This window comes from Bubalus kerabau, chromosome 8 (genome assembly GCF_029407905.1).
Source record: "Bubalus kerabau isolate K-KA32 ecotype Philippines breed swamp buffalo chromosome 8, PCC_UOA_SB_1v2, whole genome shotgun sequence".
NCBI lineage: Eukaryota > Metazoa > Chordata > Mammalia > Artiodactyla > Bovidae > Bubalus > Bubalus kerabau.
In genome coordinates, this window is record NC_073631.1 from 67,840,911 (window position 1) to 67,854,906 (window position 13,996).

The 13,996-nt window shown below is 39.7% G+C and overlaps 1 protein-coding gene across 9 annotated transcripts in view; it reads left to right on the plus strand.

Annotated features, from left to right (window-relative positions):
* Positions 1-13,996, plus strand: part of PDE1C (phosphodiesterase 1C) — a 566,144-nt gene that overhangs the window by 432,105 nt on the left and 120,043 nt on the right. For all 9 annotated transcript variants that reach the window (XM_055590470.1, XM_055590471.1, XM_055590468.1 and 6 more), the window contains 3 exons: positions 8,016-8,129; positions 10,146-10,328; positions 11,315-11,381. In XM_055590470.1, the coding sequence (XP_055446445.1) occupies positions 10,243-10,328; positions 11,315-11,381 (153 nt within the window). In that variant the 5' untranslated portion in view covers positions 8,016-8,129; positions 10,146-10,242. The remainder of the gene's footprint in view (positions 1-8,015; positions 8,130-10,145; positions 10,329-11,314; positions 11,382-13,996) is intronic.

The window sequence follows — 13,996 nt, forward strand, 5'->3', positions numbered from 1 at the left end:
GTCCCCTGAGTTCCAACCACATTGGGACTCCTTGAATGTATCACTATCTTCCCAGTCCACCAATTTCTCCATTCTATCTTGCTGGCCTGGCTGATGTCTATTTGGCCTCGATTCAGCTCTGATATCCTCTCCTCTAGAGAGGGCCTTGTGACTTGGCGATTCCTCTCCTATGTGCTTTCTTAGCACCCCTGTCTCATGCTGCCATCACGCTTGCTGTACTTGTGGGGTGAGTTCTGATTAGTTGTCTGTCTTCCCTAGTTGAGAGAAGGCAGTGCATATTCCCACTTTGAACTCCTGGAGCCTATCACGGTACCTGCATTCAGAGAGCACCCAGACAACGGTGAAGGGATGTTTCAAGGACCACAAGGTTAATTATGGAAACAAACAGATCTCCAGAAAAATATTCAGATGGTATCATTGGATGACATTAAAGCATGAGCCTGCAATCCCATTTGGAGGAGTTGTTTCAGTTTGCTTTCTATGGCATTTAGGTAAGTGGCAGGAATGGGAGTGACATAGAGGAAACAGGTGTGTGGAAAGTACACAGAGACGCCTTTGCTTTGCAAATACATGGATGTGATGAACTGAGATGGTGGTTTTTTGTTTTTTTTTATTCAAATGAAGTTTTAGGGCTCATGATTCACTGGGGCATGGATGGGAAGTGCTGTAAAGGTTCCAGTTCCTTCTGACATTCTTTCAAACTAAACAAAGCCTGTCTGAGAGAACAGCCTTTGTAGGCTACACTGGCGTTTTAGGACTGCTTATCCATTCTCAGGGAGAATAACCTTGGACAGAATGGACAGATAGAAGAAAGCATGTTTCATGGCTTCTTATTCCAGTCTATTTTTGCTTGTGTTTTTCTGATTTCATTCCAGCAGCATTTAAAGCTCAATAAATGTATGTGCTCTTGAAGCCTAGCGTTGAAGGGTTTTGCGGACCTCACTTGGATAGGGAATTGTGCCAAGTCCATTTTAGGGTGCTTGTCTAAGTTATACAGTTGAGTCAAAAAGTTGCTTCCTCATAAAGTCAACTTTGTTGGTCCTAGAAATTATCTTTGTGGGAAAAGAAAAGAGACTTTGTCTTTTCCACTTGCCTTCCAAGTTCCAAAATACAATGGGCAGGTCTTGCCTCATTTAGTTTCTCTCTTCCAAAAGTTTTCTGTAATCCAAATAATGACATGGTCTCCAAGTATTCATCCAGGACTTGCACTGGACCTGAGGGCACTGGGAGCCGAGGGGATGTAACATTTCATCATATGCCTTGCAGCAGAGAAGCTTAGATAAAGCAAAGGATTTATGTGGAGAAATGGAAGACTCATATAAAGATGGCAGAGGCTCATCCACAATGAAATTATACACTGTCTTAAGAGAAAGGCTGCTTCCCTGATGGCTCAGCAGTAAAGAATCTGCCTGCCAATGCAGGAGATGCGTGTTCAATCCCTCGGTTGGGAAGATCCCCTGGAGGAGGAAATGGCAGTCCACTCTGGTATTCTTGCCTGGAAAATCCCATGGACAGAGGAGCCCAGCAGGCTATAGTTCAGGGGGTCGCAAAGAGTAGGACATGAGTGAGTACACACACACACGTGCACTTAACAAGAAAGGCATCTTGCCAAAGTTTGAAAGTGTGAGCTATTCCTAAAATGGTGTTGCGCTTCTATACTGGAACTATTATCTGGCGGCCACAGTGACAGAAATGGATGGGGTGCTGGAAACTATGAACATTCACTCACAAGAGAAACTTTATTATTCTTATTGCTTTACATTTCCCTTCTCCCTCCCTCCCTCCCTCCCTCCCTCCCTTCCTTTAGGTTCCTGGACCAAAAATCCTTTTGAATAGTGTTAGAAAACTAGCTGTACTACAGCTTACCATGGGACCTGTCCTTGGGAACATTGGACTTTTAGGTAAAATGAATTAAATGGAAAAACATCCAGACAAACTTTACTGGGAAAAGAAAGGAAGGCATCTGAGCCTTTCTGCTTAACTAGTCTCTCCAAGTCTCACAAAAATAGTTTGTAGTATGGGTATGAAGGATTTTGGCTGTTTTCAGACAACTCTTAAGATGGATTGAGCTTTAGGGTAAACCTGTACTATGATGAAAAATAGGTAAGGGTGCCTCCATATTCCCAGAAACCTGAAGGCATTTTTAAGTTTTTGAGACTAGTTCATGACTAGTGGTGGAGAAGGCAATGGCACCCCACTCCAGTACTCTTGCCTGGAAAATCCCATGTACAGAGGAGCCTGGTAGGCTGCAGTCCATGGAGTCGCTGAGGGTCGGACATGACTGAGTGACTTCACTTTCACTTTTCACTTTCATGCATTGGAGAAGGAAATGGCAACCCACTCCAGTGTTCTTGCCGGGAGAATACCAGGGACTGGGAAGCCTGGTGGGCTGCCGTCTATGGGGTCACACAGAGTTGGACACAACTGAAGTGACTTAGCAGCAGCAGCAGCAGCAGCAGCAGCATGACTAGTGGTAAAAGAGCTAATTTGAAAGTCTTCTGCTCACAAAGCAGCAGTTTCACCAACAGGTAGACTGTAGGTGGCAGAGTGGGGTGGGGGTCAAGGCAGAATGTTCTAAGTATAAAGGATTAGAGAAGAGGGCGGACTGTGGGGCCAGTGAAGCATCACCCAACTGAGTGCTCCCCTAAAGCCCAACAATATTTGAAAATAGGGATCTGGAATTTCCTAGGGTTTGTGTGGATGGTTTAGTCACTAAGTCATGTCTAACTCTTGCAACCCAAGGACTGTCACCCGCCAGGCTCCTCTGTCCATGGGATTTTCCAGGCAAGAATACTGGAGTGTTTGCCGTTTCCTTCTCCAGGGGATCTTCCCGGCTCAGGAATCAAAGCCGGGTCTCCCACACTGCAGGCAGATTCTTTACTGACTGAGCTACCAGGTCTTTCCATCTGTGTGGCAGCTGCATAAAGCAGGAAGCCAGCAGCTATGTGGACAGGGAAAGCTGTAACTTATACCTGTGACAGGTCCTAGTCCGAATAGGAGCTGGGTATATAGGAAGTTGGTCACTATTTTTTTTTCAATTCTTACAGCCTTTTTGTTGTTGGAATTCATTTCTTTTTAACTACATCTTCTCTCAGTATGTCCACTTTTATTACCTATGATTTCAGCTTTCACCTTTGTTTCTCAGATCTGTTTTCTTGAATTTTATTGAACACAAAGCAGATGCTCTCTAAAATTTACTTGTGTTTTCAGTAGTGAATTTTTCTTTTCAAAAGTGAGTCCTTTCTCTGCAATTTGAAGATGATTCTCTACTTTTTTTTTAATTGCTGAATCTTTTTGGAAATTTTTTTTTTTCCTGGTTAGTTGTCCTTGAATAAAAAGAGGTGAATGTCTCTGGGTATTTTCCATAACACCGTGGGTGTGTTGGCATAGGTTGCCTTCATGTCTGCCAGGGTGTTGGTGGATCTTTCACTCATCTCATCTAGAGAGATGGAGTGGATATGAATTTCTAGTAAGTCTTAGGCATCTTGAAGATACTCTTGTTTTATTTTTAAGTGGAAGATAATTGCTTTACAAGGTAGTATTGGTTTCTGCCATACATCAGCATGAATCAGCCATAGGTTTACACATGTCCCCTCCCTCTTGAAGCTCCCTCCAACCTCCCTCCCCACCCTTTGAAGATACATTATTTTGTGTTATTTCTTCTCTGGGTTTGTAGAAGCCACTAAGCTAGGGGTTTGCTTCTGTTTACAGCTCTCTGTTGAGTCAGGCTGGATTACTGGGTTGTAATCCAGTGGGTCACACTGGTTGGCTTACGCTGGATACATAAGTGTGGCTGTGTTCAGTGTCTGTCCAGCTCTACTGGTGACTGCATCTGGTTGAAGCCCTATGCTGCTGATTTTATGCTCGTTGTGACATGATGCCTGGGGCTTTCTGGGGCGATGATTTTCGGTGCTGCTGATCTGAACTGCTGAGTGGGAGCACCACCCCGGGTCTGGCCTGGGGTCCTGGACTACATATTGCAGATTGATGTACAGCTCTTCACGACTCAATCCACAATACTGTACTTTCATGACTTAATTCTCCCAATACTGTACTTTCCCCGGATTGGGAATTATTAATAAGAATGGATATAAAATGATATTCCATATAGTGTTTTTAGTAATTTCAATTGTTTTTGACTGATTATAATTAATTTTTAGTTCATAAAAGTGACATAGGAAGCATTTATACTATGAATAGGAACTTATCTAGAAAAGAAGGGTCAGTTGTTTTCATGTGTAGTTGTCTTTGTATAATGAGCATTATATTTCACCTGCCACTCCTTTTTAATGTTTTTAAACTACTTGTCCATTTTGTCAAGGTTGGCTTTGTTACATTTAAGTCATAAATCAAGAATCCATTTAATTGGAGACCCACAAATCTATCCTCCTTGAAAGGTCACTATCCCAGAGTTTGCCTTAAAGTATTTTGTTTTTATTTTCTGTAAAAGCATATGAATGATGAAATTTTGAGCTTGTCCACACCTGAGAATATATTTGTTGGCTTCATATATGCATGACAATTATACTAAATATAGGTAAATATTTGTTGCTGTTTAGTCGCTAAGTCATGACAACTGTTTGTGACTTCATGGACTGTAGCCCACTAGGCTCTTCTGTCCATAGAGTTCTCTAGGCAAGAATACTGGAGTAGGTTGCCATTTCTTTCTCCAGGGAATCTTCCCAGACCAGGGATTGAAACTGTGTCTCCTGTGTCTCCTGAATTGGCAGGCAATTCTTTACCACTGAGCCACCAGGGAAACCCATAGGTATATCTAGATATCTTGAATTATGCTGTATTATTCTCCAAAACTGGTATTGTTATTATTTTGGTTTCTGATATTTGGCATGGTGGAAGTCTATGGCTAGCTTGAATTTTTGTTACTTTGTAAGTAATATATTTTTCTTAATGCTTTCTTTTTTTTATTTTCAGAGATAAAAAATGACAACAGAATATGTTGGATTTTTTTCTGGTTTTATTTGATCCCTTTTCATCTGCTTTAAAGGTTTTTCCTCAGTCTAGGAAAACTTAATTGATTAAAGCTGCTTCTGTTTGTTTCTTAGGGATGTCCTTTTGTAGGAAGAGAGAATCATCTGGTCCTTACTTCTATTCGTCTTATATGTTCCCTCATAATTTTTTGTGTTTTGTCTTCTCTTAGGTTTTGAGAACTGTGATGGGTCCTATTTGAGATTCATGTCAAACCCTGGTAGAATCTTTAAGCCCTAAATTAAGGGAGAAAGTTTTTAGAAAGCTTACATTTACCCTCATTTTACTTTGCCAGTGGAGAGTCCACACAGCCTAGTGGGTAGTTTGGCTTCTGAAGTGAGAGTCAGAATTAGAGGCAGACTTAGCCAGGAACATTTTTTGCTAAAGAGCTTCCATTCCTTATTTGGAACAGTTCTCAGGGCTTGCTTCTGCGGTCTCCCCATTCTTTGGCAGGCTAGCTGTCCAGCATATGTGAGTGACTGGTACACCCTTCCATGCCAGCTCCCTGTCTCGGGCTGCCTGGGAAACCAGAACACTTCGTAGTGCTGCTAATGGGATCCATAGGCTGACTCTCACCTCCACGAGTGCAGAGGCCTCTGCTTATTTCCTTTGCATATTTCCCTTTTGCGTGATGGAGATTCACAAGTCAGCTAGCCATTACCCTCCATCTAATTTCCTTTGTATTTTACATCACTGAAATTCCTGGAAATTTCTTTTGTATGGCTTACCCTCTTGTCTACTTTATAAGGTTGATCCCGAGCTTTTCCTCCTTCGTTATTGTTTATCATTTTCATGTAGATCTGGAGGGGAGTAGTTTATGCCTTGTGGAGAAGTTGACCTGTCCTCCCTTATGAATGCAAGCCTGAGAATATTTTGAAGTCAAAAAAGTAGAAATGGCCTTGGGAAATGGAGACTTGATAATAATCTTAAGTATCCTGATAGGATGACTCTCCTGTGGTTATCTGTGATGACCAAGGCCACTGAATAACAACAATGGCAATAATGATAACAAATGCCTTCTAAAATAAACAGTGGTAAATGGGGGGGTGTTAGTCAAAGAGTACAGACTTCCAGTTATATGATAAATAAAATCTGGGCATCTATATACAACATGATAGTTATAATTAGCAAGCATTGTTGTTTTTCTTTAGTCACCATGTTGTGTCTGACTCTTTTTGACCTCATGAATTACAGCACACCAGGCTTCCTTGTCCTTCACTATCTCCCGGAGTTTGCTCAAAGTCATGTCCATTGAGTCGGTGATACCATCCAACCATCTCATCCTCTGTCGTTCCCTTCTCCTTCCTTCAATTTTTCCTAGCATCAAGGTCTTTTATAATGAGTCAGCTCTTCACATCAGGTGGCCAAAGTATTGGAGCTTCAGCTTGAGCATCAATCCTTCCAATGAATATACAGGGTTGATTTCCTTTAGGATCGTCTGGTCTGATCTCTTTGCAGTTCAAGGGACTCTCAAGAATCTTTTCCAGCACCACAGTTCAAAAGCATCAATTATTTGGCACTCAGCCTTCTTTATGGTCCAGCTCTCACATCCGTATATAACTACTGGAAAAACCATAGGCTGCCATTTCCTACTCTAGGGGATCTTTACGACCCAGGATCAAACCTGCATCTCTTGGGTCTCCTGCATTGGCGGGCTGATTCTTTAGTACTAGTGCCATCTGGAAAGTCCAAATACATTCAAACTCAATCTTGTCCTCAAAGTGATGTTGTTTGCTGGCTGTCAAACAGCCTGAAGGGTTGTGCAATCTCCAGATCTCTGTGGTATTTACAGTGTTCCCAGTTTCTGGTCTTTGATAATCTGCTGGCATTTTATTGTTCTCATATGTAATAAGTCTGTCTCTGTGGGGATAGTGTTCATATAACTAAGAGGAGAGTTTTATTGTTTCTCTTACACTGTCTGGAACTTGTGCATGCTCAGTTGTGTCTGACTCTTTGGGATCCCGTGGACTGTAGCCCACCAGGCTCCTCTGTCCATGGAATTCTCTAGGCAAGAATACTGGAATGGGTTGTCATTTTCTACTCCAGGGAATTCTTGAAGAGCTGTGGGAAAGGTCTTGTCCTCAGTACCTTGGTTTATCATCCATCCTCCTTTAAAAAACAAAACTAGGGTATTTATCTGCTCCTAGAGTAATTGGCTGAGCAACTTCACTTTCACTTTTTACTTTCCTGCATTGGAGAAGGAAATGGCAACCCACTCCAGTGTTCTTGCCTGGAGAATCCCAGGGACGGGGGAGCCTGGTGGGCTGCCGTCTATGGGGTCGCACAGAGTTGGACACGACTGAAGTGACTTAGCAGCAGCAGCAGCAACAGAGTAATTCTTGGAGAAGGAAATGGCAACCCACTCCAGTATTCTTGCCTGGAGAATCCCATGGACTATAGCCTGCCAGGCTTCTCTGTCCATGGGGTTGCAAGAGTCGGACATGACTTAGCGACTAAACCACCACCACAGCACCACCAGAGTAATTCTTCCTGTCTAGTAAAAGAGTTTGCCTTCTTGTATTCCTTCTGCAGTCCTCTGTGGTGATTTTGGTGCTCTAAGTCTCATTGCCTGTCTTGGAACACCTGTGGGCCATGAGACTGCTATTCTCTATGGTCACAGCTGAACAAAGTACCTTCAACTAAAGCAGTGTTTGGTGATGTTGCTGGTCATGCTTTACTCTTTCCAGTTAGGACCAAAAAGAACTAAAATCAGAAAAGAAGCAAAATTATTGATAATTTAGGAAACTGTTAGAAAGATGAAAGGTAGTTAGAAAGTGTGGGGCAAGGTCAGTCCTGGTAGATGAGAACATTTTTGTTCCTGATTTCATAGTGGGAAAAAAAAAGTGTGAATTTATTTTATAACTTGCTTCTTTGAGAAATAATGGTTTCATCATTAGATTTGTATTTTCCTTTCATATATGTTGGGATAAATAAAAACATTTAATGGCTATAAACTGTTCACTCTAATTGTAGGATTATTTTTTGTTTCTTCTATTCTAATTGAATCATGTCTCTTCCCCCACCTCCAGGTTACGATCTTTGGTCAAACAGTTAGAGAGAGGGGAGGCTTCAGTGGTAGATCTCAAGAAGAATTTGGAATATGCAGCCTCCGTGCTTGAATCTGTGTACATTGATGAAACCAGGTGAGCTAAAATGGCAAGAAGTCGATGATAAATTTTCTATTATATGACTCTTTGAAATGTCCCTCATGGCATGTAGGTGGTAACATTCAAATGATTGGTTTGATTTGAGCTTTAGTTTTCACAAATGGGGTAGATTTGGATAATACATATCCTCTGTACATCCTCATTTATAAAAGGATTACTAAATTTCTAATCAAATGTGGAGTTCTTCTGGAATTATTACATATTATTCATCTCAGCCTAAAAATTGCATTCAAGTTTTAATTCATGATGTCCATCTGTAAATGGAAGGTTTTGAAGGGTTGAAGAAGCATTTGTTCTCTTCAGTTCAGTTCAGTCGCTCAGTCGTGTCCAACTCCTTGCGACCCCATGAATCGCAGCATGCCAGGCCTCCCTGTCCATCACCAACTCCTGGAGTTCACCCAGATTCACGTCCATCGAGTCAATGATGCCATCCAGCCATCTCATCCTCTGTCATCCCCTTCTCCTGCGCATTTGTTCTCTTAAACACCCAATATTCCTCCTTCAATCCTTTGATGTTATTGATTTTCTTAGAAGACTCTTTTCACTTGAATTATCCATAAGTACCAAAGCACTTCCAGTTACTAAGTGCATTTGAGAGTAAAAAAAAAAAAAATTGCTTTTCTTTGAAAAACATTGAATTGGTAAATATTAAAGGCTTTTCTTGTTTTATCTAGTTCAGAGAAGCTCCACCGTTAGTATTTTTGATGTCTAACTTTTCTATGCCAAATTTCAATCTGATAGGATTTCCCAGTACTTTAAGAATTGTGTGGTTTAGTTTTTGGTGATATGCTTGGTTCCTAATTTAAGGAAATTTGACACCATGTTTTTTTTTTTTCTTTTTTACTAAATGTATATTTCTCTCTTACCTTCCAGTTGGAGGATCTAAAGAAAAAAAAAAAAAAAACTCATTGACACCTGTTTTTACTGCTTATTTTTAGTAGGACTTAACATAAGTATAAAATACAATTTTTAAAGTTTTACAGTATTGTAATTTATTGCTGTTTATGTTCTGTTCTAGCCTAATCCATGATTAGGTCTGAAAAGTCTGCTAAGCACACATGACAAATCACTATTCTCAAATAAAGAACTAAATTATTTAGGAAATTTTGCTTAAATTTAGACATTTAAGTTTCTGTAATGTCCTATCAAGCTACAGAGGGTATCAGTATTTGCCATTTGGGTTTATTACTTCAGAAGACTGAGTTGATGCGATTTGGGTAATACTTTGCAAAGTCTTTTTTTTTATTTTTTAAAATTTAGTTTTATTGAGATGGAATTGACATGTAACATTGTAAAAGTTAGGGTATACAATGTGTTGTTCTATTTATTTACTACCATAAGATTACCACTGTAGGGTTAACTAACATCTGTATCACATCACATAATTATTATTTTTATTTTTTTGTGGTGGGAACAATTAAGATCTTCACAGCTTTTAAGTTTGTAATACAGTATTGTTATCACTTTTAAAAATTTATTTGTTTTAATTGGAGGATAATTACTTTACAATATTGTGATGGTTTTTGCCATACATCAACATAAATCTGCCACAGTGTTGTCTGTAGTTTTTAAGTGCCATTATTTTCAAACAAAATAATGTCACTTGGCCATCTATGAAATAAATCTTGTGAATGCATTTTAAATGAGAGGTTTAGATTCCAGTCAAATTCCACAAATCATCAAGGAATAAAGATACTGGTTACACCTGAGTGCAGTGGATCAGGCCCACAGAGCCTGAGATGAAGATTGTTTGACCTTCTCTGACTCCTTTGTTCCTTTATGCAGTCTGGTAGAGAAAACCACCTTGAAACACAAATGCTGGGCTTTCACAAGCCCTGCCCAAAAAAGTACTGGATGTTTTTGTGGCCTATTTATTATGGGTTTTTTTGCACCTGTGTATTCAGGTGGGTTGGAGAGGAGGAACAGCTGCTTTGAACAGGGAGCTCTAACTTCAGATTTAATCTGTGTCGTGGTTCTGTTTCTTGGGTCCAGGCGACTCCTGGATACGGAGGATGAGCTCAGTGACATTCAGTCAGATGCAGTGCCTTCTGAGGTCCGAGACTGGCTGGCCTCCACCTTCACGCGGCAGATGGGGATGATGCTCAGAAGAAGCGAGGAGAAGCCGCGGTTCAAGAGCATCGTCCATGCAGTGCAGGCTGGGATATTTGTGGAGAGGTAAAGATATCTGTCATTCAGTAACCAAAGCAGTGAAAGGGACACTGGTTTCTAATAACTGAAGACTTTGCTTTGATGTAGGTTTGGTATTTTTATAAATACTAAAAATTCTGGGTGGAAACAGTCTTGAATAAGAAGAAATGGAAAACGTATCTCTGCAGCATCATTAGCACAAGCTTTTTGCCTTTGCTTGGAATTCTTTTTGTTCACATTAAGATTTAGTTTGAGTTCAGCCTCTGATTTTTAAAAAAAGACATATCTTATCATCATTATTTGACATACATGGATGATGTCTACATTTGAAACAGGTCAAAGATGCTTTGTGAGGGTATTGATCCAGGGAGAAGTTCAGTCAAGGGGTTTGAGTTCCCCATGACACTTTCCAATTTTGTAAGTCACTTTGCTCTTTGAAATTAAATCGCCCCCATCCCCAGAAATGGATTCCAGAAATTGATTTATTCTTCTTACAATCCTTACTATACAATTAAATGTTTTAGAAATGCTGTGGTTGGCTCAAAGTTTACCTGGGACATTTTTCTCTTTAGTTTTTGAGTTCTTTTAGTTCTCTTTTTGAGTTCTCTTTAATCTTTTAGTTCTAAAGAAAAATCTCTTCTAAATGAGTCCCCCATAGGAGTTCTTTTTTCAGAATAAAGTAATACATTACATACTATCTGTGCTACACTATAATTCACTTCCAGCAGAAGAGGAGACCTATTTTAATAACTTCATTTGGGTCACATAGACTTAATTTTTGTTTGTTTGTTTCCAATGGTTTACATGTTTGGGATTGCTTTAATTTCATTTGATTTGAACATTTATGCCCCTTGAATGACTATGAGAAAGGTTGTAAAATAAATTTTAGGTTCCTTGGGTTTATGAGATGATATGACTTCTTATTAATTGTCAATACTTGTGTAACTATGTGACCTGCTAATTTTTCTTTGTAAGATATAATATTGCATTTTTTTTCCTTCTGACTTTGGCAGAATGTATAGACGGACATCAAACATGGTTGGACTGAGCTATCCACCAGCTGTTATTGAAGCATTAAAGGTAATACCAATAAAAAGGTCTTACAATGTATATGCTGCCCTATAAAAAGTTAAATTTGTTGTTAGAAAATGAATTTTCATTTACAGTTCATTTATAGTTTTCCCAGTCATTCCTGACTTTTTTCTTTCATTATCTTTTTCTTATCTGTTCAGTAACAGTATTGCTAATTTTTAAGCCTTTGTACTGCCATTTTTTAAAAAAAAAAATGGAATTCTGTGTAGTTTCATTTCTTTCTGCTCTCTTGGAGTACTTTGGTGATCAGCACAGTGATCTAGCATAATGAGACTCAGTCTGACTTTGGCCATAGGAGATCAAATTTGTTCTGGTTATAAATGTCCAGCATTAGGAGGAACATTTGTGACCATAATTCTACCATTATCTTCTTACCTACTCTATGTACATTTTGTAGATGAAGAGACTAAGACTCAGTGAGACTAAAAAAAGGCAGAGACAGAACTAAGGTTTGATACCAGAGTTATAGGCAGATAGATAGCTCTCGGTTACATTTTATGTGTGAAAGTACGTTCTCCAGAACCCTCGTCCTCTTCATGTATCCTACTATTTTCCCAAAACTCTCACAAAACCTGAAAGTTCCATGGAAAGTCACAAAATGCTTGAGTTTAAAGAGTTTAAATCCTATAGAATGACTCCCAATCAGACAAGCTCTTGGAATTGTATAGAAGATCTCGAAGAGCCCTTGACGGTGAAAGTGTACGTCACTCAGTTATGTCCGACTCTTTGCGACCCCATGGACTATATAGTCCATGCAATTCTCCAGGCCAGAATACTGGAGTGGGTAGTCTTTCCCTTCTCCAGAGTTATCTTCCCAACCCAGGTATCAAACCCAGGTCTCCCTCATTGCAGGCAGATTCTTTACCAATTGAGCCACAAGGGAAGCCCTTGTGTAGGTGTATTTTTGTATGTGTGTGTAGATTCAGACTCACTGGTCTTTTAAATTTAGGGGCTGTGCTAAGGCCCAGGATCACGGAACTGGTTGACGTTGCCTGGTGCCTACACACGGAGTCATGTCAGCTTAGTCAAAGAGGTTCCAGCATTCTGACTCTCATTAAATAGGCTTCCCTGGTGACTCAGTGGTAAAGAAACCGCCTGCCAATGCAAGAGACATGGGTTTGATCCCTGGTCCAGGAAGATCCCCTGGAGAAGGAAATGGCAACTCACTCCAGTATTCTTGCCTGGGGAATTTCATGAACAGAGGAGCCTGACAGACTATAGTCCATGGGGCTGCAGAGAGTCAGACATGACTTAATGGCTGAACAGCAACTACAAAGATATTTTAATCTTTCTCTGAAACCTGAAAAGTGTATCCCTGATAGAATTTTCAGAAGATAATTTAAATTCCCTATTCGCAGAATCAGATCAATTTAATGTCAAGATAGAGCCCTTTAGGGCCAGTTTGATTCCCTTTCTCTTGTCTCAGGGACATTCACTAGCTGACTTTGGGAGACTCTGTATTCAGATTCTCAGTTCACCATTTTCTGTCTCTTGTCGAGTCATCTAGGACAGGAAGGGTGCTGAGGAAAGACACAGCACGAAGACACATGTTTTCTCTGCCTCCTCTACAACCCCAACTCTAATGCTCAATAAATCATTGTATAATTCACAGCAACATTTCTTATTTAATCTGTGAAACCACTTTATAAGATCTGATGTTTCATAACACCCACTGTGAAGTTGCATTGATTTTCATAATTGAATCTGAAACCTTCAGTGAAAGTCTTAGGAATGTTAAAAGCATCTTTTATCCTTAATTTCTTCCTTTATCGTGAAAATAAATACAGGTGGTTATATGGGTACTAAGAAATTTATGAAAATATTTCTTACAAATTGGAGCTTCTTTTCTATACAGAATGACTGAAGAAATGTGGAACAACCTGTGATGTGCGTGAATTGTTATTTTATGCTTGGGGAAAAGTAATTCTCAGAAGCACACATGTTGTCTTTCGGAGGGGAAAGTTACCTTGATGATTCAGAATGAATACTAACTCTGAATTGCTGCCCTTCTCCACACCTTTGCTAATACGTGCTGAAGGCTAAAGCTCTTGTTTTTCTTGGTTGTATGCTCTGTTTACTGTGGAAGTTCAAGACCTTTTTACAATGTAATATTTTTCTGTGTCCCTAGACTCTGGTTTTATTTTCAGTGGATTGGAGTTGAACTGGAGAGATGACATAGATTCTTTTTTTTTTACATAGTGGTTATTAGAAAAAGGTTATTTTCACTCCACTGCCAGCAATTTATATGGAATCGCTATTGTTTTCTTCTGTTACAGAAAATTTCCCAAAAGCCTGAGAGAATGCAATTAATAAAATAATCATCCTGCTACTGTCATCTTAACCTTTGTGATTAATGTAAGAACATAGCACAAAATAACATTTAAGGAAGAGAATAATTAGCCACCACCAATCTCTAAATTTGAAATATGTTGCACTTTTATTCTTTTTATTTGTTTCCATGCAGTGAATACTAGCTTCTAATTTGGGTGGTTTTATCTCTAATCTTCTAAGGTGGGGTTATCAGAAATGGAGAATTGTGCTGTTCTTTAGAAGGGCATATGCTGTGTGACTCAGGAAGAGACACCCTGGACAGACTCCAGGTT